The 27,394-nt window shown below is 47.1% G+C and overlaps 3 protein-coding genes across 4 annotated transcripts; 2 read left to right on the top strand and 1 right to left on the bottom strand.

Annotated features, from left to right (window-relative positions):
- The first annotated feature begins 1,331 nt into the window (after window positions 1-1,331).
- epor (erythropoietin receptor) lies at window positions 1,332-10,728 on the top strand. Of its 2 annotated transcripts, XR_001478602.2 has the most exons (9): window positions 1,332-1,571; window positions 2,508-2,640; window positions 3,177-3,340; window positions 4,247-4,398; window positions 4,834-4,990; window positions 5,276-5,363; window positions 6,492-6,579; window positions 7,208-8,324; window positions 10,646-10,728. XR_001478602.2 is itself a non-coding variant. In XM_015349172.2 (8 exons), the coding sequence occupies exons 1-8, from the start codon at window positions 1,472-1,474 to the stop codon at window positions 7,982-7,984; spliced, it is 1,659 nt and encodes a 552-aa protein (XP_015204658.2). In that variant the 5' UTR covers window positions 1,332-1,471; the 3' UTR covers window positions 7,985-9,148. The 2 variants fall into 2 exon arrangements, 1 of the variants encoding a protein (XP_015204658.2); XM_015349172.2 differs by lacking the exon at window positions 10,646-10,728 and having other exon boundaries at window positions 7,208-9,148.
- A 174-nt stretch (window positions 10,729-10,902) lies between these two features.
- On the bottom strand, window positions 10,903-13,169 carry swsap1 (SWIM-type zinc finger 7 associated protein 1). The gene is made up of 2 exons (XM_006631622.3): window positions 12,805-13,169; window positions 10,903-11,762 (listed from the first exon to the last, which is right to left on the bottom strand). Exons 1-2 carry the CDS (start codon window positions 13,078-13,080, stop codon window positions 11,244-11,246), a joined length of 795 nt encoding a protein of 264 aa, XP_006631685.2. The 5' UTR covers window positions 13,081-13,169; the 3' UTR covers window positions 10,903-11,243.
- A 403-nt stretch (window positions 13,170-13,572) lies between these two features.
- On the top strand, window positions 13,573-26,764 carry znf653 (zinc finger protein 653). Its single transcript, XM_006631621.3, has 10 exons — window positions 13,573-14,192; window positions 15,015-15,055; window positions 15,746-16,027; window positions 16,144-16,703; window positions 17,238-17,418; window positions 18,218-18,311; window positions 18,875-18,986; window positions 20,697-20,811; window positions 22,305-22,404; window positions 23,694-26,764. The coding sequence occupies exons 1-10, from the start codon at window positions 13,900-13,902 to the stop codon at window positions 23,869-23,871; spliced, it is 1,956 nt and encodes a 651-aa protein (XP_006631684.2). The 5' UTR covers window positions 13,573-13,899; the 3' UTR covers window positions 23,872-26,764.
- Window positions 26,765-27,394: the final 630 nt, after the last annotated feature.

Raw genomic sequence — 27,394 nt, 5'->3', positions numbered from 1 at the left:
GACCGGCAGAGGAATCCTACTCCATTGGGCCCCTGAGCAAGGCCCTTAACCCCAACTGCTCCAGGGGTGCCATATAAATGGCTGACCCTGTGTTCTGACCCCAAGCTTCTCTCCCTGTCTGTGTGTCTCATGGAGAGCAAGCTGGGGTATGTGAAAAGATGAGAAATTGTATATGGCCAATAAAGTGATCTGACCTTATGGTTTAGAAACTAGTCATTTCTGGGTGACCCATGAAATGTGCCAGCATAAAATATTTAAACAGAGTCTGTTTTCTTCATCACGAAGTTAGTTGTGCGTTTGGTGGTCTTCTAGACTGTATTTGCCATTCCCTGATCTTCTCTGGGGTCCCATTAAAACTACCCCCCCCACACACACACACACAAGGTTTTACATTTAAAAAGACGCATGAGCAGGATTTAGCGCTCACGAGGCGGGAAAAAAAAAGAAAACATTTTCTCAGCCTGGCTTATCTGAGAACATGCAACACAGGGGGGACCAAGGGCTGATAAGGGCCTGGGTTGCTGAAAACAGGCCTTGCAGCACTGATAAGGCCACATCACATCACCTCCCAGCCGCAGGCAAACGCACTGCACACACAGATGGGCATGTATAGGAACAGCCTGTGCCGCTGAGTGTGTGTGCAGGGCTCCTGCTGATCTCAACAAGAAGAGTCCTCTGATGGTGGTCTGGAGGTGGTCTGGGGAAGGATAATAAACTGAATCAATATCTTAATTCTTCCCCTAGACTATCTTGGCTCCTACAGCTATTCATGTTATCTCTGCCAGCTTGCAATCTTGCTCTCTCTGTTTCAATTTGAATGTCAAATTCTCTTGGGGCACAAACACAGGCGGCTCTGTTAACCTGAAGCTGCAGAAGAGTTTCTTTACAGTATATTCTTCAGATGAGCAAGACTGAATTTCTCTACAGCTAGTATTCTGCCCGAAGTGCCCCTCTATCTTTCTCTGAACTAAAACAAGTGCAAAATAAGATGGAAACACGAATACACTGTACGGTTTCATGTAACATTTCAGAACGAACATTGGTCAAAGTACACCAGTATCCTAACTTTCCTTATCCAGCGCACTTACCCACCATAAAAGGTGGTTAAACAGGATGCCTCGTGTATTTCTACCGTGCTGGACCCCGCGAGTGAAACAAGATTGTAGACGCTTCTGTCACTGTTGTTGCTCAGACTTTTCCATAAAAACCACGGCTTCTATTTTGTCAAACAAAAAAAAAACACGTAAGTAGTAAATTAACCCCTCCCAGTAGGAGCGGGATGCTTTAAAGCCACTCCTTCGTAGTAAGAGTGGGAAGAAAAAAACGTTATTTTGCACAGCGTGCGAAGTCGGCGGTCTTATCTGCTGCGGCTCACGCCCCAGTGCCTATCTCGCAGTGTAGCTGGCCGGCTAGCAGGTTGGACGGGGATTATAGTAGGCGAACGGACAAGTGCCCCCACTTCACTGGCGCAATGAAACAAGTTAAAACCTTCAGAAACGTGGTATTTCTTTTATTCCTTCTTGGTAAAACGGCTTCCCATGATGTGAGCGCTCGGAATATCGATACCAAAGGTAGGACAGCACTAGTCTCTCTGTCTCTCTCCCTTCTCTGTCCTCCCGGGTTTTTGGAGTCGCGCCTTCTGCTTTCTCTGTTCATGGCCACCGCTCTAACACAGTCCATCACACTAACACGAGGGGAATGGATCTGGAATTGGAGTTTTTTATACCAAATAATTATTTGAGACGTTTTTTTTGTTTGTTTTAAAAGACGTTTTTTTTCTCCTTTTTTTCCCCTCCAATGTGTTTTCTATGCACAGAGGGAAAAAAGACACCTGTAATGATGGTCTGGCCCGTTGTGTGTAAGGCTTCAGGTCTGGATTATTTTGTGTTTTTAAATAATATATACCAGAGCCATAGCGGTACATCCTGGATTCCTTTAGCGTTAAACCGACTAGAGACGTGTAACTCCGGTCCGTCATAATGGAGCGACTAGAATACAGTACCTCAACCTGACAGTTAGGAGTCTAGCCTTACCACTGCGCTATACTGCTGAATACGTACTGTCGAGAGTAGCCAATTTAGGATGGAGAATCCGTGTCAGTTCAGCAGAGTCGTAAACCCCACAATCTTAGTGTTTATTGCAATGCAACATTACCATTTGAAAGAAAACTTCACTGACGTATGGATGTAATGTGATGTATCTTTTAGGTCTCGAATCGGAAAAAAAAGTTTAAATGTACTGGACGATCAGTTGCCTATTTATAGAAAACAAAATACATCAAGGCTTCTGAGGAGTGGTCGATTCGTTTTCTGAGCCCCTAACCGAGACAAGGTGTCAGCCCTTTAAAATGACGAAAAGTGTTTTCATATGTCTGGGTTGGTGGACAAACCCGATTCATACAACTTGACCCCCCCCCCCCTCCCAAAAAAGTCCTCTTATCTGCTGGTTAGTGCCGTAAACAGCTACCAGCACCTTCAACTTTTGTCTTTTGAATCCCTGGCCTGCAGCGGCGCTGTTGCTGGCGGCGGAACCGGAGAATCCGAAGTGTTTCGCCGAGACGAAGCAGGATCTCACCTGCTTTTGGGATGTAGACAGTGGCGGTGGAGGAGCCGGTCTTTACGGCTTCACCTACCAATACGAGTGAGTGGCTCCGGGGCGTCTGGGGAGTGTTCTGGGGTTCCTCTGTGTTTCTCTCGCCGGCTTGGCTCTAGAGACTTCCTTGCAGCGTGAGCTAACCTCGACGTTCCTCGTTTGTCTCTATGCGAACAGCACGTACAAAGCGACACCTGCGTATCACCCAGAAAGAGGGTCTGCCCCAAAAAAGTCAAGACTGTATCACCAGGTCTTGGCAAGGGGATTTCATGAAATAGTGAGAACAGATGCAAACAAATGCTCCTCGGAGGAAGAGCCACGTTTGCTGTGTAGACCATGGAGTTTTTTATACGGATTCGTGACTTTAAAAATGGCGATAGAGGAATGGCCATACTGGAAAATTGTATTCTTTGTCAGAGCCAGGTAAAAAGATCTGGGAGAGCTCCAGGAGCCCCAGAATCTCAGCAGCGGGACCCACGAGAGATTCAGAAAGCCATATTGAATTAGTGTCCTGACGCCTGCTTTACTGCCACAGTTGTGTGTGTGTGTGCTGTGTCTAAGCTTCATTAACCGAACACCCCCAGGAGCGGGAAGAGCAGGAGCTGCAGCCTGACGTCACACAGACAGGGCAACAGGACCCGCTACATGTGTGAGCTTCCGGACATCTATCACTTCGCCACCCTGGACATCTGGGTCCACGTCGGCGGCCTGCTGCTGTACAACAGGAGCCTGTTCATCGACCAAGTCTGTGAGTGTCTCTCAAGATCAGGGCGCCTGTTGGAGCAATCGATCGGTTTAGCAAGTAAGGTGTCAATGAAGCACAGTGCTCTCGGAGGCCTGAAGGGTATTCTGATTTTTTTTTCTCCCTAAAATAATCTCTAGATGACTTCATTGAACACTGCTTGCTTAATTGATCATAGCTGTATTGCCCCAGGCTTTTAGATATTCATGATTTAAGAGGGTCCTGTGAAACCTGCTGGACTGCAGCTCTCCAGGACCAAGATTGGAGACCCCAGTAGCAGAGATGGGTGTGATTGTGGAAGGTACTGTACCCAGCAGTGTTAGATCAGGTGGTGTTCAGGTGTATTTTGTAAGCTATGTAAATGTGACCTCAGTGCAGTTGTTTTGGAGGGTCATGTGATTTTGTTTTCGGGTTCCTGGGGTCCCCCCACTATGGTCATCAGGGTGGGCAGTCCTGGTCCTTGGGGGGGGGACAGCGTGACTCAAGTGTTGGTATCTGAAAAGCCAGGAGAGGCTAGTAAACTGGTCCCATTAAGCCACTAATGAGCTGATTGAGCTCGACGAGAGCTGAGCTGGAATGCAAGGCCCCCCCAGGAGCAAGACTGTCTCCGCCTGCTTCCTGAGGGTAAATGAGACCCTGTTTCACTCTTTCCCTTCATTTCAACAAGTGGCAGATCCAGTCCAGGCTGGCTGGCAGCGTTCCTACTTGTCTTTTCCCACCAGCAGCTGGTAGTTATGGCCTCAGAAACAGAAGCAGGTGATGTGGATTTTCTCTGCCCCACAATTTGCCCTATTCGGAATGATTTGAAGACTGGGATGAAACCTGTAGCTGCCAGTAGTGGGCGCTCTAAGTAAAAGGTCTCTCTTCAGTGTCGGAAGTGACCATTTTTTTCCCGTTTTGCCACTGCCCCAGTTCTCCTGGATCCCCCAGCCAACCTGAGCCTCTCCCGGCTGGAGAATCCCCGCCAGCTGTTGGTGCGCTGGGTCCCTCCGGAGCTGAAGTACATGGAGAACAGCCTGATGTACGAGGTCAGCTTCTCTGCAGCCGGCTCCGGGCTGCGCAAGGTCAGCAGCTTCTCCTTCGTGACGGCCTGCCTTGACTAACGCCCCCAGATGGGCCCGGTTTTTCTCTGCAGAAACGTGCCATTGTCTATAGGCATGAAAGGACCATCAGACATTCGCTCGGCTGCACGGCTGGTTCTGTGTTTAATTAGATCTAGTGCCTTTCACCTTGATGCCCCAACCTGCTGTGTCCAAACAAAAGGCCTAAAAAGAGGCCAAATTCCCTGTTGAGAAATGTCGAAGAAGAAAAGACGCTGGGTTTTAGAAGCACAGAAAAGCATTTTAAGTTCCGTTGGTTAGCAGGGAGCAGCGAATCCTTCAGCTGAATGGCTGCAGGCCTGGATTTTGAGAGTCCACCCTGCCGTTGTCCAATGGCTCTGTGTGCAAGAGTCCCCATGTCCAGGCCGTGGTGCTCACCCCTTGTGTGTTCCCTTGCAGACGGAGCTTGTGAAGGTCCAGACCAGCTACCTGCTGAAGGGCCTGAGGCCGCGGACGGTGTACGAAGTCCGCGTCCGCGTGAAGCCCGATGGCGAGACCTACAGTGGTTACTGGAGTGCCTGGTCTGATGCCATCGCCACGGAAACATCCCCCACCGGTAGGTTAGGCCTGGCTGGTGCGATGCCGGTCCAAACCCGCACGGGCCTTTTGTCTTCCTGCAACGCGAGCTCAATTCCAACACGCTAAGGAACGCCATTTTTTCTTCTGGGTCGTGTCACTTTCTGAGTACCTAAGGTCCAGCTGGATGTAGGACATGGATTAGGGCCACAGTTAAACAGTTTGGGGGTTGCTGCCTCAGCATGAAGTATGGTATTTGTGGTCAGGCGAAACCCAAGGGAGGGGCAGATGTGACTGTTTAATCGATGTGCTCTTGTCTCTCCAGAGGTGGACCCCCTCATCCTTTCCCTCTGCCTGATCATCTTCCTGATCCTTGTCCTGCTGTCTCTCCCCATCCTCCTCTCCAGCCGCAGGTCAGTGTCCCTCTCCAAATTCCTCATGCAAGAAATTGTATACGGCTAATCAAGTGATCTTATCTCCCACCCCGGGCCTGAATCGTGTGGTTACAGCTCCCAGCACTCTCCTAGGGGTGACGGTTTAACACGGAGTTAGCCAGGCTGCAGTTCTTACAGATTCTAGTCATGGGGAAACGAGGGTGATAAGACTGAGAAGCTGGAAAGTTAAGCACATGAAGAGAGGAGCTATCAATGAGAAGAGGCTGTGAGTACCATCTGTGTGTAAACAGCATGGAAATGCATTTTAAACCAAGAACAGGGGTCGCTTCTTTTCGCAAAGGGCGGTGGGAGTATGGAAAGAGCCATGCAGCTGTTTTGCTGAAGCCGATACCTTGGTTTCTGGATGAGATCCTCGGTTCAATGAACTACATCTAACTTATTCTAGATGAGCTGAATGAGCTCTTCTCTCTTTCAGCCATTTCTAGATCAGTTGGCACCTAGTAGATGCTGAATCTCAAGATCTCATCCAAGGAGTGGCCCCTGGTCTCAGTTAGCACTTGTATCTCAGGGTCCCGGAGGTAATTGATAATGATTAAGAACTAGATCAATCCTGACCAGTTCTTGGTTCTTAGAGGGAGCCCAATTCTTTAAATTCAGAAGGACGCATATACCAATAATGCAAATTAAACATCTTGTACTGAAAAGCTTTTTTTCTTAAGCTGAAGATTTGCAATCTTTGTGTTTGTCTCATTGGCAGGTCACTCAGACTTTAATTTCTGAGCCAGGACTTTATTTCAAAAGCCCTTCACTGAGCGTGACCAGGTCTCAGTCAGTACTGCTCTGTGAAGGCAGGCTCCTGCTGTAACTGTAAATGTGGAAGCTTGCTAGAGTGCACCTTTAAGAGTGAAATAGATGGCTTGCTCTTTTGTGTAAGATGAAATTCTACATTTCAAGTCCGACCATTTTCCCTGCCACCCCAAATAGAGTAAAAAGGCTGAACACATTTGGAATGTGCAGTTAGCCCAGTGCAATTTAACTTTAAGATCCAGGGACGCGATTAGGGAAGGTCATCATCCATCTTCAACGTGACGGCTAGAATGAAGAACCAGTTTGCCTCCTCACTGATTGTATCCTTCTCTTCTCCAGGTTCTTGCTGAAGAAAATGTGGCCTCTCATTCCCAGTCCAGAAACCAGATTCCCAGGCCTGTTCACAGTCTACAAAGGAAATTTCCAGGTACAGATCACCAGACGATGTGCACAGATCACCAGATTGCAGGTTTTTACTGTCGAAAATAAGCCAGCTTTACCCAAAAAAATGAATTTATAATAAAGTATACAGTTTAACATGGTTATAATGCGGTTTTACTATTGTATCCTATGCTATTTATTACATCAGGCTCTATTTATTTGACCCTTTTTTGGTTTGCTCACTCTAAATCGGGAGTGTCCAATGCTGGTCCTGGAAGTCCAGTGTATCTGCAGGTTTTTATTCCAGTTTAGCTCTGATTTTAGAGTTTAGCCCTGAGTTTAGACTGATACCTGGGTGTCCCAGCTCTCCAGGTGCTGCTGCTTTAACACAGGCCTTGCCACACTGCGGATGCACCTGGCCCCCCATGATCAGACACCCTGCTATAGTTTCTGATCCCTGGGGGGGGGATCTTTTTTAGGCACAGCTCAGATTTTGCTCTCCACTTGGGTAAATGACATTCATTTAAAAACTCAAGCTTTTCTTGTGCTTGCAGTGTAGTGTGTTGATTTAATGATGGCACAGAGGCCCCACTGCTGGAGCAGATCTGCTCTGTTGTTGCGGTGGCGGTCCCCTCGTGGCCCCCTGCTAAAGCATCGCCTGTGTGTCTCTCCAGGAGTGGCTCGGCCAGAGCAACGCCAACCTGTGGTGGAGCCCCGCCTTCTTTTACATCGAGGACCTGGCTGCCCCCCTGGAGGTCCTCTCCGAGGTCAAGCCCATCGCTCACCCCGGCAGCGGCATCACGGCGCCCCCCAGAGCTGGGCACCCGCTCCCGCAGGAGGAGGACAAGTGGGAGGGGGGCGCTGAGGGGCAGGGGCGAGGGGAGGCTCGGCCGGGGCCGGGAGAGCATTCGAGGGCTCCTCTGTGTGACCTCTGGCTTTTGGGCTCCCCAGAGTCCCCGGCGCCCCGTACGGATCAGCTGGGGCCCGCCGAATCGAAGGACGCCTACGTGATCCTGAACCCGAGCTTCCTTCAGGGGGTCCCCCCGCAGGACAGCGCCCAGCGGGATGTTTCAGAGGAGGAGTCGCCCTTCCAGGTCCTGTTCGCCACCTCCGAGACCAGCACCCCCATTTCCTCCTCCGACCGGGGTTCCCTTGGGCACAGCTCCGGCTCCGGCTCCCAATCCCGATCCGGAGACCGGCTGTCCTCTGGCTCCAGTTTCGACTACGCTCTGTACGACCCCAGCAGTGCCCTGTTGTTCCCCCAATCCTGGACCCCCAAGAACCCCAGCTATGCTTACCTGACAGTGGCCGACTCGGGCATCTTTATAGACTACGTCCCCATGGGCTCGGCTAGTACCGAGGGGCTGTACACGAACTTGTACCGCAATGACATCTGCCAGCCCGCAGACCAGCTGCCCCGCCTCTACAGCGCCGTCCACGCCGGGTGCTGACCGGCGGGCAGGACACTCGGATCAGTGCAAAGAGTGCAGGGTGATCCACGAGAGTGCTCCCCTGCCCAGAATCTGCCCGTGGCAGCTTGGGCACAAGGATAGGACAGGGAGCCAGACTGCTCCGCCGGTCTCGAGCTTTGAGCTCAGATGGACGGACCAAGATGGAAGATGTACAGATGTGAGAGACGGGCACCCACATCTTCGCTCCAGTGGGAGCAAAGACACGAGTCTCTGTCAAAAAGAGGGCAGTTCATTGATTGAGGGATTTACAAGTGGCAGTTTGTCTGCTACAAAACCCACTTTGACAAGATAAACACGAACTGTAAGGAAATCGATGAAGGTGAGCTTCATCCCTTCTGTTATAGAGAGTTTTTATTTTTTTTATAACAAATCATGTTATTTTTTTGTCATTTTATTTTTACATTCACAGCAGGGTTGTTTTGTATAATCACGTGTAGTCCTTCAATGTTGTTTGGCGCCTCGCAACGCAGTGCCCTTCCTCATGATATGATCGCACTCGCACATTATTCAAAGGGGACAGAACACCAAGCACAAAACAGAGCTGGCACAAACCTCTGCATCTGTAGCTTGGTGGTGCCAGACATGCAGCATATGGTGCAGATGGCGGTTGTTTATGACAAGGAAAAAAAGAGGGACTTGCTGGATTAAAAGGTCAAAAAAGTAAAAAAAAAAGATTCTTAGTAAAACTGTCAGAGGTTCCTTATAGCCTCCGCTAATACTTAGCCTCAAAATGGACAATTTAACTTGTGGCTACGTGTTATAATTTTACTTGTGGAAAAACAGCAAATCTGATCAATGAAAACGCAACCCAAAACCTAGATAAATTTCCCAGATCATTAAGCTTCCCAAAGCAATACGCTCTCATCTCCTGCTCCGCTGGGTTTGTCCCCAAACGATCACTACCAAGGCTTTCAATTTTCACAAACCGCTGACCTCAAACTCGTAAGGTCTCTGTATTCTCTACTGCATTGAACACAAACAGGTGTTACTTGGGTAAATACATGAATCATTCTGCAAACAAAAGCAGGAGTGTACCTGCATGTCTGTTCAAAACTTCATGGCTCAGGCTACTCAGCTGTTTTATTTTTTTATATCTAAAAATAAAAAAATGGTTGTACTTGAAATAAAGTTTCTGTGAAATAACTGCCTAGAGGGACTATTTGTTAAAACTGTACAGATAGAAACTTCAGTATGGAATGGAAACAATTAGCTTTTCAAAAGCTCATACTCTCCTTGTGTGTTACTGGTGCCAGATGTCTACACTGTAGACCTGAGCTCTAATGCTTGTTAAACTGGAGGTTATAAGGATGTGTTTCAGTTAACAGAGTCTCTTGGCACAAGAGCGTGCGGTTGTGTTCTCTGGAAAGATAAAACTGTATCTGTTGCGCAAGCAGGAGACCATGTCCGGCTTATCTGCGAGAGAGGGAGGGAGCATACTGTAAGTCCAGGGAGTGTGCCTTAATGAAAAACAAGGTCAGGACTACACAGTTTCAGAAAGCTGAATTTCTCGACTGTGGCGCCCTCTGCTGGCGTGCTGTGGCACAACAGTCACAGAAGTGGAGCTTATGGGGACAGAAACCACCACTGCCGCACCTAAGACGAATCGAGCAGTCTTTATTCAATGCTTTCCCATCTATGTGGACAAAGCCTTTATAAGGCCTTGGTGGACAAGATGGACACGCCTCACAGACACATCTGCATGAATGATTCCTTTCTGGTTTCACCACGCAATGATCTTGACATTCTTTTAACCCTTTTCAATATGCATTGTTTTTATTTCTGTGCAATTTATGCACGTCACTTGGTTATTTCACTACAAAAGCAGAATGACGTCTCACGGTCAAGACCCAGGTCCAATTCAATATTGAATGCACAGTAATGTTGTAGACGGAAAGGCTGCAATCCTGTGCCTGCTGTCAGGGTATTCACGGATGTGTTGTCTCCAAAAAAATGCATTAAACAACACTTTGTAACTTATGTTTCTTCTCTTCAAAGACACTCTCTTAATCTAGCAAGCAGCAGTTACATTGCCTTGCTCTAGTGGCACTATATTTACGACTTGGTAGAGAGTAAATCCTAAATATATACAACTCTGTCTCAGAAATGATGACATTATCTGTTAAATACCCCTGGCAGGATAATCCAGTATCTTAATCATCAAAGAGAGAGACACATTGGTGGTGGCAGAGGGGTCTGTATAGAAGAGTACTCAATGGTTATGGCTTATAATGAGCAGAGTTATTGATAGCAGGGTAGTTTTAAGAATGCACTGGATGTTGAGCTGTTAGTTCATTTCTCTATTTGAACCACAGTGAATCTCTGGGCCAGAGCTTATGCAGGTGTCAAGGAGTTAAGCCACGATTCCAGAGACTGACTGATGTCAGACCATGCTGATGTATGTTAAGTTCTATAATATATACAGGGTTAATCAAAATGTTGTCAACGAGTATAAATGTCAATTGTTTTACTAAGGTTTTGTTTTCTCCTCCACAGATGGTGAAGGATTGTAAGGTAACTGTTAAAAAACTCTGACCGTTAATTACATGGGTTACTGTGATAAAAAAGGTTTCAAACAAAAGCGTAAATATCAAAGTTGTCGACCGCATTTTGATTAACCCTGTATTTTCCTTCATCTTTCAGTTCAAGTATCTAGAAGCTCTTCATAAGAAAAAAATTCAACTTCAACAAGCTCGGGAGGACAGTGCTGAGGAAATACAGAGAGAACTATCAGGTGAGGCATCGCCCACAGAGCGCATACCGATCATTCTGTTAGAAATAAAGAAATGAAGCCCGACCCCCTCTGTGTGAATAACAGATGACTCAAGTACACTGTAAGAGTTCTTTTGGACCCGTATGGATCTGAAACTTTCCCAGCCTGAATGTACGACTTGGTTATTTCATACTGTGGCTTTTCCAGGATTATGGTCCAGAATTCCTAGCCTGGGAATCTGCGCAGGTGAGCCATTATAGGCTTCTATTTTCAGGTGATGGAAGAGAATAGCCAGGAAAGTTTGGAATGATCAATCAGGAGCTGGCTGCGAACAGGATGAGAGGAATGTGATTTTTCATATAAACCAACTTCTAAGTTTGTCTGTTGTTTTTGTGCTCGACTGCCCTGTTTCAATAGCCTGCCCACACACAACAGGACACAAAACCCATAACCTCCTCCAAAATCCAAAAGACATTTAGGCCAAATAAGTGAATAAATGTTTTGTGCATTTCCAGCCACAAGGGAATCTCATTCCTGGCTCTTTTCTGGGATTGGGGTAAACTCCATGGCTCCGCTTGGGGTATAGACCAGCTCCCACTGGCGTCCCAGTCCAGAGTCCCGTCCTTCCGTCTGCTGGAAACCGGAGAAATAAATCCGGCAAGCTCTTGTCCCTGCACAGCTGGCGTCTCTTCCCAGCGTGCACCTGACGGGGAAGTAGCGCTCGAAGACGGAGAGGACCGAATCGCTGCCCGACGCCTCGGCTCCGCGTTCCGGGTGGGTATCCAAGGACACGATGAGCTGGCACTCGGCGGGGGGGTCTCCGGGGGCCCCGGCGCGGGCCCGGCTCAGGAAGGTGGCGGTGTCGCACAGCAGGGCGGAGAGGCGCGCGGCCATCTGGTGCGCCTGCTCGCCCTCCCCTCCCCAGCGCAGGTAGCGCTCCAAGCCGTCGACGATGAGGAGGGAGGGCGGCGCGCCGGCTGCCTCGTGCAGGCACGCGACGTCCCGCAGAAGCTCCTCCGCCGTCCGGGGGTACACGAACTTGATTTTCTGCAAATGCATGAGGGGACATCATGAGATGAAAGCGCTAAATAAGTGTAAGAAATAATAATGGTAATAATAAGAAGAATAATTATTATTGTTGTGGTTAGGAAATGTAGGTCAGCACGGTAGAAGAGTGGTGAACACTGCTGCCAATAAAGCCCTGGCTTCAATTCTGGGGTGCTGTCTGTGTGGAGCTTGCATGTTCTCCCTGTGTTCATGTGGATTTCCTCCAGGTGCTCCAGTTTCCTCCCACAGTCCAAAACCATACTGATTTTTTTTTCAATCAAAATAAACTTTATTTCAAAGAAAACATCTCACAAGAAGTATAGATTCCAACACATTTCTCAGTCAGGTGTCCATTATCATTCATTGCAAGTGGATGAAGGGTCCAGATTTGCACAATGAAAGAGTCCCTCCTAGCCCTACCGTAAACCATACTGATAGGTTAAGTGACTTCTGGGAAAACTGGCCGTGGGGTGAGTGTGTATCTGTTTATGTCTGTGTGTGCCCTGAGACAGACTGGCGTCCCGTCCTGGGTGTATCCTGCCTTGTGCCCATCACTTGCCTGGATAGGTTCCAGCTCCCCCACAACCTTGAATTAGAGCAAGCAGTGAGAACATGGCTGGAAGGGTGACACAGGCGTGTACGTTTGGTGAGACTGAGCTATGACCCCAGAGGACAGAGACTGCTCTCATCTGCTTAGTTCTAGGATGGCTCCAAGGAGGCTGGAAACTGATGCCATCTGCTTTTCTGTCTCCAACGGCTTTTTATTAAAATATTTACTAGACTGAAGACAGAAATACCTATATTGAGTGATTTAAAGATACTTAATACACTGAAGACTGAAAACAGACTGAAGACAAAAAAGATGTAATAGACACAGTCTATCAATATTTACTACACGTTCTGCGTTCTGTAAAAATCAAAATAAATTTGAGAGTTCTGTTACAGACGTGGGTAAGAGCCGGTGTTAATCATTTCAATATCCTTGACTACACAGCGTCAAAGTGAAGTTTTATGCCCCCGTAGACATGTGCACGGTACCTACTTTCAGGCTAGCGGGGTCCAAGCCTGCCCGCGCTTCCATCAGCGGAGCAGGGAGGGTCTGGATCGGAGTGGGGCTCAGAAAGATGACTTTCCGCCCCAGTTCGGAAGCCGCCATCACCGCTGTTAGAAACAGAAGGCACGTCTTGCCACAACCCCGGCCCCCCAGCAGGATACAAGACAGTGAGCGGGCTTCTCCCTCAGGAGGAGAAAGAGAAGGAGACGACTCGCGTCCCCGAGGACTGTAGCGATCGAAGACCCAAGTCAAGAGTTCTGCCATATTGCCATTACCATGGAAACAAAGCCGACAAGGGAGTAACTTCCTGTCTCCGCTCGGTCCGAAAACAAACCCACACGTGAACTCTTCCCGCGCTGTGTCAGGCCCCGCCCCCGAGCTGTTATAGGGCGAGATGTGCGTATGTCAGGTGTCTTGAGTTCCCATTGGATAAAAGAAACGTAGGATTAAACCGCAGCACCTTTTACTTGAAGACATATTCACGACACCTTGATAACGGAGATTTTAAAGTGCAAGCTATTTTTGACATTTAAAAAAAATGCAGTTGTCTCGTTGATCTGTTGAATCTCTCTGGTTTGATTAAATGTAGCTCCTTGCTTAGGATTAAAAAATTAAATACTTAAAGTTATCCAGACAGACTGCTTTAAAAATATAATAAGAAGAAAAGTCGGTTTTGAACTTTTTGTTACTCTTAGCGTGTGCTTGCGTTAAAGATAAACGTCGAAGAAGAAACTAATGTTACAGCCTAACCTGGTACAAGGAGAAATAGCGTGGGTACAGCAATTCTAGAGCGAAATGATTCGATTAATCAAAAGAAAAAAACAGTGTGTGGCCTACAACAGTATTGTAGCGCTCTCGGCATTTGCCACTTTTAAAAACAGTGCCAGAGGAATTGGTTTTGTCCCATGCTGTTCTTTCAATTTTGTGATTACACTGAATATGTGTACTGAAATAAAGTAAAAAGAATAAATATATTGCCGCTATCCAATCATTTTTCTGCAAGCAGTGTTTCCGGTGAGGTCAAGTCGCATACCTTGACTATTTCCGGTAAGGTCAGAAACATACACACAGCTGTTGACCAAGATGGCGCACATGAGTGCCGAGGAAGAGACGTCTCTAGACCAGGAGGCTGGAGACCAAATTTCGGCGATTCTGCGGCGCTGTCGGGGACGTCCTCGCCTCACTGACACGGACCGAGCTAAGAGGCGATTGGAGTCCCGGAAAAAGTACGACGTCCGGCGAGTGTACCTCGGGGAGTCGCACAAACTGTGGAGTGAACTTCGGAAGCGGACCAGTTTAAGCGACGCCGGACTAGCCGAGTATTTAATCCTGCTCGACTCGATTTATGGCGAGAGGTACCAGCAGAAATACGGCGGGTAAGCCATTTACAAAAAATATTTTATTATTATTCTTGTGAGCAGAACATGCTTCATTTAAGGGTAAGCTTACTAAATGGTACACGACCAGAACTAGTGCAAACCTAATATTCAGTTTAATAACCCTGTGCTCTCTCGACCAGGTACTTTGGCTGCTAGCAATATGATAATTTATTTTTTCAATAAATTTTGTCTCATTATAGTCTTTTTTTCTTCATAGAGAAGTCTTCCCAATCAGTCAATTCTAATCTAACCTTAGTTGTTGTGACAGTGGTATTTTGTCCATCTGTGCTATTACTGTAGATGTCTTATTTATGTAAATGTCTTGGCTCAGATGTTATGTTGCAAAACACATGGATTTTTAGTTGATCTGAAGCGTAATCTAGTGATTTTCAGATTCCCCTACAAATGCACTGAAATATTTCGCCTAAATCCCTCATCACGATTGCCGAATTTTGACTCACCCAGGAAAAATTGCTCACTGATATCTGCATTTGTAACTTCTGCAGTACAGCTATAAATGTTCTGTAAAACATTGCTAGAGTGAGCCAAGTAATGTCCAAACTGCATTGCACGTTGAACCATTTCTAATTTTACAGAGTTTAATCTTATTCATTTTGCCTTGCTGATCAGTGTGGGTTTTCTTGTGGTATTTTAACACATTAGTCTGTTCAGACTGTTTTGTTGCATCAGATGTGAGAAAATGTCCTACTGACCTTACAGCAAGGGGATAGGAAAATGCAATGACCTCTTTGAATTATTTCAATTACTTACTGCTGTCTAAACCATAGCCTGTATCATAACCCTCTTCTTGTCTTTCAGAAAGAAGCTGAGTGCGGAGTTTTGTGTCAAACCAAAAAGGGGTTAGTAAAAACAGTTGGTAACAAGAGGTAGTTGAACTGTAGAAATGTGCTAAAGCCCGTTGCTGTTTTAATTTGATGTCTGCACGTATCCCATACTTTTCAGTAAATATTTTCTCGTTTTTCCAAGTAAAAGCAAACTCCTTTCAATGAGCACATTTCGGTGCTAAAATAGTTACTTTTTTTGTAACATGGTCTTGAAGCTTTTTAGATAATTTGAGTGGCTGAAGTGAGACAATAATAGAAGCCCTGTACAATTTGCACATCGTTCTTAGTATTATCAAGACACTCCTATTTAAAATAATATCTAAAATAAGCTACAAAGACCTATATTTAAGCTGTTTAAGATTTAAGCCCTCCAAACACCCTGCATCTAATCTTGTGACTCTTGAAGCATTAATCCATCCATCCATTTTCTAACCACTTTATACAATACAGGATCAATGAGTAGCAGGAGCCAATCCCAGCAAGCTCTGGTTGCAAGGCAGGGCACACCCTGGACGAGACACCAGTCCGTCGCAGGGCGGACACAGTAGCACACACTCGCACCAGGGCCAACTTTGCCAGAAGCCAGTTAACCAATCAGCGTGTCTTTGGATTGTGGGAGGAAAGGTGTTTGTGGGTAAGAAGTAGAGAGACCTAGTACTGACAGTGGTGCCGTGCGCTTTACTGTCTGTGCCTGTGTCCCCTCAGGGAAGAAGAGCAATGTGAACTGTCTGAGCAGTCTGGTCAGCTGGTACATGGAGCACCAGAAGACCTGCCCCCACGAGCCCCAGCTGCACGCCCTCGAGCCTGTGCTGGGCTTCTCCACCACGGCGGTGTGGCAGTGCCAGGCCGGCCACGGCTACATGCAGCACCTGGTCTCTCCCAGCAAGGATGCCAGCGAGTCGGAGAACGAGCCCGAGCCCGACACGCCGCCATGCGACAGGGTGGCACCCTGCACCAGGAGGAAAACGGCCTCTGCGTGCCACCTGGGTGAATGGCCGAACCGGTTAAAGCCGACGCCAAAAGCCAACAATAATCAACATTTCTGCGTGTACATCCTTCGTGGGTTGACTGTGACGGTTTCTTTCCCTTTTCTCCTGCCGCAGACGCCACGGAGACGGCCGAGGAGATGTCGGAGGGCCTGCAGGGCGGCGATGGCGAGCTGGCCAGAGCAGAGCCCATCGCGCAGGACAGTCAGGGGCCTCCGCCGGGCCATCCCGGCGAAGCCGACGCGGACTCCCCGGCGGCTAGGTCTCTGTGGAACATGGAGGTGGTCTTGGAGGAGGGGGAGGCCGTGCTGGAGGGCAACAAGGCCGGCGAGCCCCCTGGGCAGCCGGAAAATGCGGCGGCATCCTCGGAATCGGGTCCCGGAGCCCTGGGCCGGCATGCGGCGGGACCGGAGGAGGAGAAGGGAGGGGGCGCGTTGGCCGCCGAGACGGACTACGAGTGCATGGTGGTCACTGCCGCCCTCACGGACAGGGCAGTCAAAGACGGGCGGGTTGGGGTGGCGGAGGACTCCGGGCGGGATCCGTCCCACCCTGCGCCCCCTCCTCCCCCCACCATGCACATCACCGGCGGCGGGGAGCTGTACGACCAGCAGACTCTGCAGACCGTGGTGGCCAGCTGTCAGATCCCCGACGCCCAGGGTGCCATTGAGGGATCCCAGGTAGGACCCCCCACCCATGGCCTTCCCATTTCCCTCAATCAGAGCTGGATCCACTGAAACGAGGCAACTCGAAACGTCTTGGCCTCCTCTTGTTCCGGAGCTCATAGTCGACACATCTTCTTTACTGGCTCGCTCCCTCTTCTGATTGCATGCCTGCTGTGGAATGTAAGAAAGGATACAAACAGGAGAGCTTTAGCCCACTTGTTTCTGGTTTGCTGATTGATATGAGGATCTCATGCATGCTTTTCTTCTAGGTTCCCTGGCAGTGTGCTGTAATAACACTACTGGCTATCTTATATTGCCCAGATTCCTATAATAATCCCTGTTTAAGCCATAAGCCTATGTTCTTTGATTTAATCAGTGGTCTCCTTGATTCACTGTTGGTCCTAAAATATCCTTCTTTTTAAGCTCAGTATTTTTCTGGGTTTTGTAACTGTTTGTACCAGTCTTGGACTGCTGATCCGTCCCTCCCACCTGTTTCTACGGGGAGGGGGAGTGGTGACTCTCAGTCAGTTTCCTTGTTTCTCCTGGCAGGTGATCATCATCACAGGGCCCAGCTATGAGGCCCTGACCACAGAGGGCCTGCAGCTGAACGTGGGCGAGAGCGTGGGGGAAGAGATGACCTGCACGGTCATCGAGGGGGTGGCGTATAACCAGGTCTGCGATTCTGGGCTCGGGCACAGGGGCGTCGTCCAGAGCTTGGACACTGCTAGAGGTCAGTCTTTGGCGGTTGTCACCTTGCAGCTCCTTTGTGTGTTTATGTAGATGAGATCTTAATCTTTGCTGCCTGTGTGCCTAGCTGCAGGTGTTTCAGTTCACGGTGTTTGTGTATTGAAGGCCAGTGTGCAAAGAGCCATTCTATCTTTAAATGAGATGTTTAACCTGCTAATGTGAGTAGCCTAGGCAGAAAGAACATAGAATTAGTAAAACTATAATGGGATACAGAAAAGGTGAACAAACAATGAATGTATTGGGAGAAATCATATGAGCTGTTAATTTATCCTCGTGATGGGTGGGTTCAGATCTAAATTCTGCAGTTTTTTATCAACAGCTGGTCTGAGAGTAGTCTGTAGACTATATAATCCCTGCTGCACAGATCTGGTTAGTGGATTCTCTTTATCAGAGCCTTTTAACAAACCTGGAGGAAAATCCAGTTAAAATAGAGAGGATATAGAAACAGTCTACCCACCCTTATTGAGATTTCAGCTTTTGTAGATGTAAAGGCTGAAATCAAGACAAATCATTTCAGACCTTTTTTCACCTTTAATTAGTTCTCGTAACCAACAATATTCAAGCGACAAATTAAAAAAAACTTTCAATGCCTTGGTTACATAACTGTGCCCATCCTTTTAACCTCACATCTTATTTTTTAGCAAACCCAAGCTAATGAATTTCTGAAAACGGTTGTCTGTCTGTGCCTGTTTCTTAAAACTCCAAAATCTTTTTGGCGACGCTGCTGGACTTGTGTGGTTATGACGGAGGGGGGAGTAAAAATGTGGCCTTGGCGCTTGCAGCTGTCGGCAGCAGGCAGGAGGTGCACAGTAACCTGGAGCTGGAGGGCCTGGGCGTGCCGGCTGAGGAGAAGGAGATCCAGAGTGGGCTTCAGAGGTGGGTAACGCTGTTTCTCTGATGTGGATGAAATCTATGCCCCGGTTTCTTTCAAGAAGTGGCTGATTGTTAAAGACCCTCAGATCGCTTTGCCAATGGCACCCCAACAAACCATATTTCTAGTTTAGAGATGAGCGACAAGGCAGGGGCCTCTGGGTGACCCCAGCTCAGGGCTGCATGTCTCTCTGGGATATCGACTGTGCGCAGGAAATCAATTAAGAAAATGGCTTTTGGACAGTGCCAGGGCAATCTCGTGCCAGGGATCAAGAGTGAAGCAGACATGCTTTTTAAATAGGCTGTTATTCTTCTCCATCTGGGTCCAGAGAGAATGAGTCTGGCTTCTCCTTACTCTTTGATTTTTGTCCGACATAAATATATGACCTATTTAGCTTTTTCAAAGGCAGGGTATTTTTTTGATCCGCCATCTTGATGGAAACGCTCAAGGGTGCTGGGGTTGCCCGGCAGGAGACAGGGGATTCGGGTGGCGCGTGTGCCTCGGGGGGTGGCTTGTGTCTTGGCCTGTGGAAGTGGTATGACCTTGTTCCCTGTGCGGTTTGCTACAGGTCCAAGAGGAGCCGGCGGGGGCCCGTGATCGAGGCGGACGGGATGCTGAAGATGTTCCACTGTCCGTATGAGGGCTGCAGCCAGGTGTACGTGGCCATCAGTAGCTTCCAGGTGAGGAAAGTGAAGGCGCATGCACTTCCATCGGGCTGCCTGTCACTCCCCCTGGGTAAGGGGGAACCTTATTTTACGCACAAGTCTGTGATGCAAAATTACAGTTTATAATTAGTTGTTTCATGGGGGTTATAATTCATAATAATTCCTTACACTTAGTAGTGCTTTTCTGGACACTCCACAAAAAAGTGCTTTAGAGGTACTCCACTCCACCACCACCACCAGGATGATGCGAGGGCAGCCATAGTTCTTCAGTCTTCTCGCCACACACCCGATATTACTGGGAAGGAGAGCAGAGTGATGGAACCAGTTAATTGATGGGGATTATTAGGAGGCCATGATTGGTAAAGGCCAGGGGGTAATTTGGCCAGGGCACCAGGGTAACACCCCTGATCTTTTCTGTAGGATTTTTAATGACCACTGAGAGTCAGGACCTCAATTTCATGTCTCATCCAAAGGATGGTGCTTTTTATTTTTTACACTGTTGTGTCCCCGTCACTATACTGGGGCATTAGGTCCCACACAGACCGCAGGGTGAGCACCCCCTGCTGGCCCCACTAATACCTCTTCCAGCAGCAGCCTTAATTGGTCCCAGGAGGTCTCCCATCCAGGTACTGACCAGGCTCACACCTTGCTGAACTACAAAGGGCTGCCAGTTATGAGTTGCAGGGTGATATAGCTGCTGGCTGCTGGGTTATATCACTATGTGGTTTTAATTGCTGTTTTTTATGGCTGAATCTTCTCTAAAAACAAGTCTGTGGTGGCTCTTGATTGGGGGGGGAGAGCAGGGTGAGCCCTGTAATCTCAGTGTCGTTAGTTCCAACTTCATGTCACAAGTAGATTCCTGACCGGGATGCCACAAGCAGCAGCTTGAGAGTTTGAGCACTTCTGGGATAGGACTGGGTTCAGGCAGAAGATGGTTACGGTCAATTGTTTGAAAGAGATATTGCACTGGGAAAGAAAGATTTCCTGTGTCTATTAGTATTTCACCTGGGGACACAGAGGTGTCTCCCAAATGGGAGTAGTGTGAACCCACAGTGAAGGGGGTGAGGAACAATCCATAATACACATTGAAGTAGTTCAGGTGGGGAGCTGCGTCAGCTTGCCTAGGCTGCTGTGTGAGGCACCTGAAGAAGGATCCGCAGCCGAAACGTTGTTTTCTTTCTTCTCTTTTCAGTATGGAATAAACCTATTACTTGTTCCATAATACACATTGCTTTCTTTGCCACCTTCTGTTTATAAGGTGATTCGATTTGCCCCCAATTAATTTGTTACTTAATTTGACTAGTTTTTCAAGCCTGTTGCAATCAGTGGTACTGATATTACCAAACCAGCATGTGAGACAGTATGTTAATAACACTTGCAATAAAAGACTTTATTTAACAGTGTTGAGGTGGTTCTATCTGCCTTGAAATGGCTTAGTTTCCTTGGAAAAAAGAATGTTGAAAGTCTGTGTCAAACATAAAGGCAAATACATCCACTATTGAGCTGAGGGTATGTTAGTGCCTCCGTGCTCTTTTTCTATAGAGAGGTTTGAGAAATAAACCTGTTTTAAAAACTACACTGAACTGCGTTGTCAACAACAGGAACTGTATATAAAACTAGAACTTTCACCCAGGCACCCATTTATAAGTGACAGACCCTCCAGAAGCAGCTTCCAGTGTCCATACTGGACGTCTGACCCACTTCCTGTACCCTCCTCCCTTTCAGAACCACGTCAATCTGGTCCACAGGAAGGGCCGGACGAAGGTCTGCCCGCACCCTGGCTGTGGGAAGAAGTTCTACCTCTCCAATCACCTGCACCGCCACATGATCATTCACTCAGGTAACCCCAAGAGCACCCGCACAGAGGCATTCATTACAGTGCCCTCGGCGTGGGTGTGTCCTGACGTTTCTGGGGTTTGTTCCCAATCCCTCCAACCCTTAGTGGGAAATCGATTCCTTTTGTGTTTTTTGTCATCTAAACCCTGACCCTTGTGTTTGCACTCATGTTTTTGTCTCGCTGCTGGTCCTATAGTAGTAATCTGTATTGAATGTTAATAACCTTTCAGTGTTTTAAATATTTCTGTCACGTACCCAGTCAAGCAGTGCAGACTAGAGAGATTCAATTCCTTTAATCTGTGTGTTCCAGCCATTTCCTTAAGACCAGGAACAGCCATCCTTTCTCTTCATTGATCTGATGTTTAACTTCTGTGGAACTTTGAAGAAGTCTTAATGAGATTCTTGGATGGCTAAATTGCTATCTTTCAGTGATGTCAGATCTCGCAAGCCTATTCTGAACCTTTTTTTTTATGGTTCGGATCTTAGGCAAGCTTCCTGGTGTTGCCAATCAGTGGGGACAAACAAGAAATGAAGAATAAAATGCAAAAATCTATTCCATGTTAAAATCAGGTCTTGTAGTTCCTTGTGTAGTACAGGTATATGAGTTCCTGTAAAGATGCAGTCCTGCAGGTTTTATGGGTAAACTGAAAGGGCAACTGCAACACTATTTTAATTGTTGTGGGTTAGAAAGAATCAGAAGTTACTGTGTACATTTTACTTTTATTGAAGTTTGAAATGCACTCATCACATGTTAAACCTCCAATTTACATCACAAAATAGACCAAATTTCCAGGTATGCACAGCATCATATTGCTGTAATTGTCTGCAAATTCAGAAATGAGACAACGAAACATTCGGTGAGATGATGCAGCTCTATTACATTGTAAACAAGCAGGCTTGTTAATCCATCTCTTTGAATCCAATACAGATATTACTCTTGATTTTGGGATGGTTTTGCCAGCAAAATACTACTTGTTAACTCTGCATACAGATCAAGCTGGAAGCTTTCTGCAGTGAAATGACTGGTACGCAACCTGTACTTAATTCGCTTGTACATCCCATTACATTAGTCATTATAGTTACTAGTGAGCAGGAAGGGCTGGTTTAAGTCACAGTTGTCACCGACCCTCACTTTTGCCCGTGGTGAGACCAGGGGTTTGTGATGCAATGGCAATCTTGCAGTACTTTCACAAAGTTCATGGTTTTCGTGCTTAATTAAAAATGTGTAAGTTCATTAATTTATTTTGTTACTGAGATTTAATAACTGGTCTGAGGAATTGGAACTGCAATTCCCCTTCAAGTGCGGGATCTGTATAGCATGTTAATTCCTCCTTATTAATGCAACTGATCGATCCAATGACATCGCTGACGTCAGAGCTGAGCTGGCACAAGAACCAGAAGACACTGTGGCTCTCCAGGACCAGAGTACAATCAGATTATGGTCATGTGGCATCTGGTAACAGTGACAGCATGCCCCTCCTCCTCCTCCCCCCCCAGGTGTGCGGGATTTCATCTGTGAGACCTGTGGCAAGTCCTTCAAGCGAAAAAACCACCTGGAGGTTCACCGCCGCACACACACTGGAGAGACGCCGCTGCAGTGAGTATCCCTCAATTCCCGAAACCCCAGCAGCATGCACACTCCATAGATCAAAACCCGGAAAGACTGCTTCAGCTGATATCCTGTCAGTCTTTAAATTTAAAAGTTGTTGCAGTTAGCCACTTTATCCAGTTGAGCTGAAACAGACATAAGCCTTCTCTGTAAAAGGCAGTGTTCTATGTTATGCCTGCAAAATAATTGCAATGGAAAAAAATCTTAAAGCAGGAAAAATCATCATCTTAGTAATTTGTCCATGTATTTTTATTGTTTTTCACACCAGCAAAAATACATGCTGCATATTGCATATTAAACTAATGTCAGAGGTCATGTAGATTGTTGGTACAGTGTATTATGCAGGAAGAATTAATGAGAAAGAAAAATACAGAATTCCCATCCCCTTCCCACATTTCTCCCAAATCTTCACTTGCAAAAAGGAGTTGAAGGACAGAAGACACAAAAAATCAAAAAAGATCATCATAAAGTTAATTACACTAACTCTCTAGGTATTAAAAAAAAAAGTGGAAGGCCAGTCCTAACGGATATCATCTCTGTGGCCAGTTAGTGACAGATTAAGATCTAGGGTGTAGAAGGTAAGCTCAAAGTCTCAAAATATTTCACTAATGTTTGCCAAGCTTTTAAAAATCTGATTTTTTAAAATTATGCATCATATTTCTGATCCATTGAACAAATGTGAGTGAGCCAACTTGCTTCCAGTTAAAAATGATAAGGTGATTGAATTTTGGATATGGTTATTCAGGTGGCACACTAAGCATATTAAAGACTGTGAATTCCAGTCAAGTCTTCTGTTGACAGTGATGAAGCCGTTCTGAGAGTCCCAGGAGGTTTGATTTTCATTTTGGAATCTTAACTAGAAACTCATTACCTGACCTTTAATAAAGTATTATCTATCTGTCTAACAGGGAGAGCTGTATTTAGTCTGTAACCATGTTAGCTGCTCATATTGCACACAGACTGTTGTCACTTCACCTATAGTGTAGCTCATTAAGGCAACTCTGTACCCCCAAAGGTCTCAAAACTTTCCGATCTGTTAGCTGGAAAGGTTTTGAATACTTACGCAGTTGTGACTTTTCAAGTTTTTCATATCGATGTATGTATATTAATTATACATAATTAAGATCTATTTACTTTTGTTTTTTGTTTCAAATCTGAGCGTATATAGCTGTTATTACAAAGGTCTTGTAGTTGCATTACAAAGCACATTCCGCCTTGTAGCGATCATGACCCCTGACGGCTCGCTCTGTCCCCCCCCCCCCCCCCCCCTCGCCCAGGTGTGAAATCTGTGGGTACCAGTGCCGGCAGCGGGCCTCCCTCAACTGGCACATGAAGAAGCACACCCCCGAGGTGCAGTACAACTTCACCTGCGAGCACTGCGGCAAGAGGTTCGAGAAGCTGGAGAGCGTCAAGTTCCACAAGCTCAAGAGCCACCCGGAGAAGCAGGCGGCGTGAACGTGGAGGGGGTGAACTTCCTGTCCCAACCCAGCAAGGAAGCTGTGTCCTGTAGGCTCTCGGCCAGCGCCCTGAAAATGAGGTGCTCTGTGGTGACTGGGCCTGATTGCTCTCTGGCACTGGCGATCTTCCTGCGCAGTGCGTTTCCTCTCCTTGCGGTGCTTTTGGAAAGTCCTCTCCAGAGCCCATAGTGCTTAAATCTGTGGATGCTTTTTTTACACAACATCTAGTGAAGGAGGCCGGGGATGGTGGTGTAGGGCACAGTGATATGTTGGGTTTTACGCCAAGGAGAGGGTAGCACGTTCTGGGTTTGAAGTGACACTCCAGACCTTCTTATGTGTTTTGAGACCTTTTTTGGTTTGAGGTGAAGTGATTGTTTGTAGGGGTCTCATCCCCGAGACAGAACGTATGGAAATTTCCAATGCACTAATGCACAGATGCCTAACTAGGCTGTAATATTACTGGTCCATCTTAAAATGGCTGCAGGCCTGTGTGGAATTCTAGTTAGTTTCCAAGGGGCATGTGGTAGCTCTGCTTTTTGTAAAAGCAGACAATCAGGGAGCGAGGCAGATTGATGCTGCAGAAGGCACATCATATTTGCAGAAGTGCTCCAGGACAACCAATTTCACTGATGATTCGAAAAGACTCATTTTAACACAGCAGGACTCTGCTAACTGGTTTCCTGCCAGAGTCCCAAATCCTTATTGGATTGGGCCAGAGATGAGAAGACTTCCCATTTACCTGCATTGATCTCCTCAACATGTCTTGCACCAGGACGTCCCATGTCTGCTTCTCAAAGGCATAGTAGATCTGGCAGGTTTCGTACAAATCCTCACTAAATCAACAGCTTCAGTCCAGGCCTTGTGTACCTCTAAGGTGTCCTGCTTCTTTTAAAGCACCGGTACCTGAAGAACTAGCTGAAGTTATTCTATAGGACCAGTGAAGCCAATAATGAGCTGATTTTAGGCGATTAAGAGCTGGGTTGAACAGGATGGGAGACCCCTGATGTAAAGAACACTTTCCAATCTGACTGCTGTGCTGCTCCTGAAGCCTGTACTTTGGGATCCCCGCCTTGGACACTCGAGAGTGATCTGGATTTTAATCATGGAAAGATGAACTGGTCTGGGAGGCGAACATTACAGTTTGGCCAGGTTAGTTTATCAGTAGAAGGCCTCTTTCAAGGAGCTGCAAAAATGTATGTAATATTTTAAGATCTGAGCTTAACTGGAGTTTTTAAGTTTTGCCTACCCTCTTTATACCCCCGTTCCCCGCACGCATACTGACTATTTGTTTAAGAGCTCAACTTTCTGGCAGTGGTTCCTGCACAGAGTGGAGGGGGGGTGAGGATCTGTAGAGGCGGCCTGTCAGAGCCTCTGTTATTTCTCCATGCGGTCCACGGGGGAGGGTTACATGTCTCTGGGAAAGCCTGCAGGTACTGGGGGATGTCTCTGTCCAGCTGTGGGGACCCTGGCTGACTCGGCTCCCAGTTGTGCTGTGCCGCCGCCGCCACCACCAGGAGAGTCCTGGTTGTAGCAGGCAGGTGACAGGACCCTGGCTCGAACCCGTGACATTTTGGTGCCGTGGAGCCCAACCTCCAGTCTGAGGGAGCACCTGTACTGCCTGGTTTCTGGTTGCGATTAAATAAGTGGTCACCCCCACGTGCAGACATCCCGCAGATCAGCACCCATGAGCGGCTCGCTCGGGCTCAGCAGGACCATCGCTCAGCGTGATCGCATCGCCGTAAAGCACAGAAATGACAAGTTCGTTTCTTCCAACATCTTGAACATCCTCCCCAGTTGCAGAGTCTTCTGCTTTACTGCAGGGCCAGCGCGGACATCCCGAGTTAACTGGGGTTCGGGGGTTCAAGGTCACAAACACATGATAAGAAGTGAGAAAGGGATCTAAAGGGCCTAACATTCTGGCTCAGTCAGATACTTTTTTTTTTATGCTGGTAGAAAATGTGCACTTTATGAGGGACGTTTTGAAGACTTGGCCTTTTTTGCCATGTCTGGACTTTTCTGAGCAAACTAGAGCCGAACTGACTGAACTTTTTCCCGTCCTTTTTAAAAAGGTGAAAAAAATCTGGTCTTTTCGGAGCACCGCGGACGCAAGCGATCCGTTTCTGAACGGCCGCATCTCGCACAGCGAGTGTTTGAGGCGGCGCTGCGGGTGACGAGAGAGGAGTTAAATAGTGGTTTAAACTTCAGACGAGAGCAAATTGAACTGGGGTGGTTGTCTCAGGAAACGTGGATTTGAGCTGCTGCTTGACCAAACCAATCTCCTTTGTTTTATTCCGTTCAATCTTCTCTTTGGAAGCTTGTTCGTAAGGGGCATATGCACTAACTAAGCGCTGTAAAGTTACAGATTTTGTTTACTGTATCATATTAATACTAAATATGTGAAATATATTAATATTACATTTGAAAAAAAATAAACTGTACAGAATACACCCACGGTGGAATAAAGCCAGTTTTTGCTGTGCTGTTTCTTGTTGTGTCAATGGCCACCAGGTGGCAGTGTTTCCAGCCACAGATGTGTTGAAACTTGCGGTTTCGTCCTTGGAGTGGGACAGTCTAGACTCCAGTATCTGCAGGCGAACGAAACTCTTTTTGTGTAATTGTACTTTTATTTTCAGCTGAAGAGTTGCAGTTCCGAGTTAATCTGTACTCATTGTTGTTTAAGGGTATAAAGTAGTCCTAATCAATCAAATAAATAATTCTGTTTAGAGCTTGGTTGAATCAGTTTGGCAGGAACTGGGGTCACCAGGGATTGGAAGATGTATCTTGGCGTTTAACACTCGAAGAAGGCTCCACAGCCAAAATGTTGTTTCCTTCTCTTTCAAACCTTTAATTTGTTCTCTTGGAGTTTAAGGTGAGTCTTAAAGTTTCACTCCTGTTTCCACTGGTCTAACTGATTATTCGGATTGAGGTTCTCAGGCACTTTTTAACATTTTCAATGTAGTGGGATAGGAGCCTTTGTGCACAGTTTTGTGTGCTGTAACTGCTTGGTATGTAGGTTTCTGGTTTTGTGTAAAGTTTTAAATGATGAGCTGGGGGGATCATCCCCTTGTTTCTTGCTATGCTCGTCTGGCCAGAGAAGTCCCTTGTTCTAGTTAGGACTTTGCCCATGTGGTCCCAGGCTCTTGGCCTTCCCTGACTCCCGGAGAGCTCGCAGGCCACACTGCACATAATTAGAGAGACACACCGACTTTCAAATCTCTGAAGATCTCTCTCCAGGGGTCTGTGCACATGGAGATGAAGCAATGGAATCTGTTCATTGTCATGCTGACGCTTGCGTTTTTCCTTTCGTTTTGGGGATGCCGTTGTTTTCCCTAAGATGAGGGGTGTTTCCCTGGAGTCCTGGCTTAATTCCACCCTGGGATTCTACAGTCTGACCTTTCTAAGTTCTTCAGTGCAATCACTGCAGCGGTTTTCCACTCCTCCCCCTGGTCTGCTGTGCACTGGTGCTGCTGTGTGTCACCCAGGTGGGTGGCTACACTTTAGTGGGCGATACAGTGGGTCCC

The sequence above is a fragment of the Lepisosteus oculatus genome, chromosome 11 (assembly GCF_040954835.1).
Source record: "Lepisosteus oculatus isolate fLepOcu1 chromosome 11, fLepOcu1.hap2, whole genome shotgun sequence".
In the NCBI taxonomy this organism is placed as follows: domain Eukaryota; kingdom Metazoa; phylum Chordata; class Actinopteri; order Semionotiformes; family Lepisosteidae; genus Lepisosteus; species Lepisosteus oculatus.
The sequence above is the reverse complement of the archived record's forward strand: the minus strand, read 5'-3'. Positions and strand labels throughout refer to the sequence as shown.

Bases quoted from the DNA above. Each gene is read 5' to 3' on its own strand.
- epor (XM_015349172.2), top strand. From the start codon at position 1,472: ATGAAACAAGTTAAAACCTTCAGAAACGTGGTATTTCTTTTATTCCTT. The intron at 4,399-4,833 runs GTCAGCAGCTTC...GTTCCCTTGCAG, and splicing joins CCGGCTCCGGGCTGCGCAAG to ACGGAGCTTGTGAAGGTCCA. The intron at 6,580-7,207 runs GTACAGATCACC...GTGTCTCTCCAG, and splicing joins TCTACAAAGGAAATTTCCAG to GAGTGGCTCGGCCAGAGCAA.
- swsap1 (XM_006631622.3), bottom strand. From the start codon at position 13,080: ATGGCAGAACTCTTGACTTGGGTCTTCGATCGCTACAGTCCTCGGGGA. The intron at 11,763-12,804 runs GTAGGTACCGTG...ATGCATTTGCAG, and splicing joins TGGACCCCGCTAGCCTGAAA to AAAATCAAGTTCGTGTACCC.
- znf653 (XM_006631621.3), top strand. From the start codon at position 13,900: ATGGCGCACATGAGTGCCGAGGAAGAGACGTCTCTAGACCAGGAGGCT. The intron at 16,028-16,143 runs GTGAATGGCCGA...CTCCTGCCGCAG, and splicing joins GGCCTCTGCGTGCCACCTGG to ACGCCACGGAGACGGCCGAG. The intron at 18,312-18,874 runs GTGGGTAACGCT...GGTTTGCTACAG, and splicing joins ATCCAGAGTGGGCTTCAGAG to GTCCAAGAGGAGCCGGCGGG.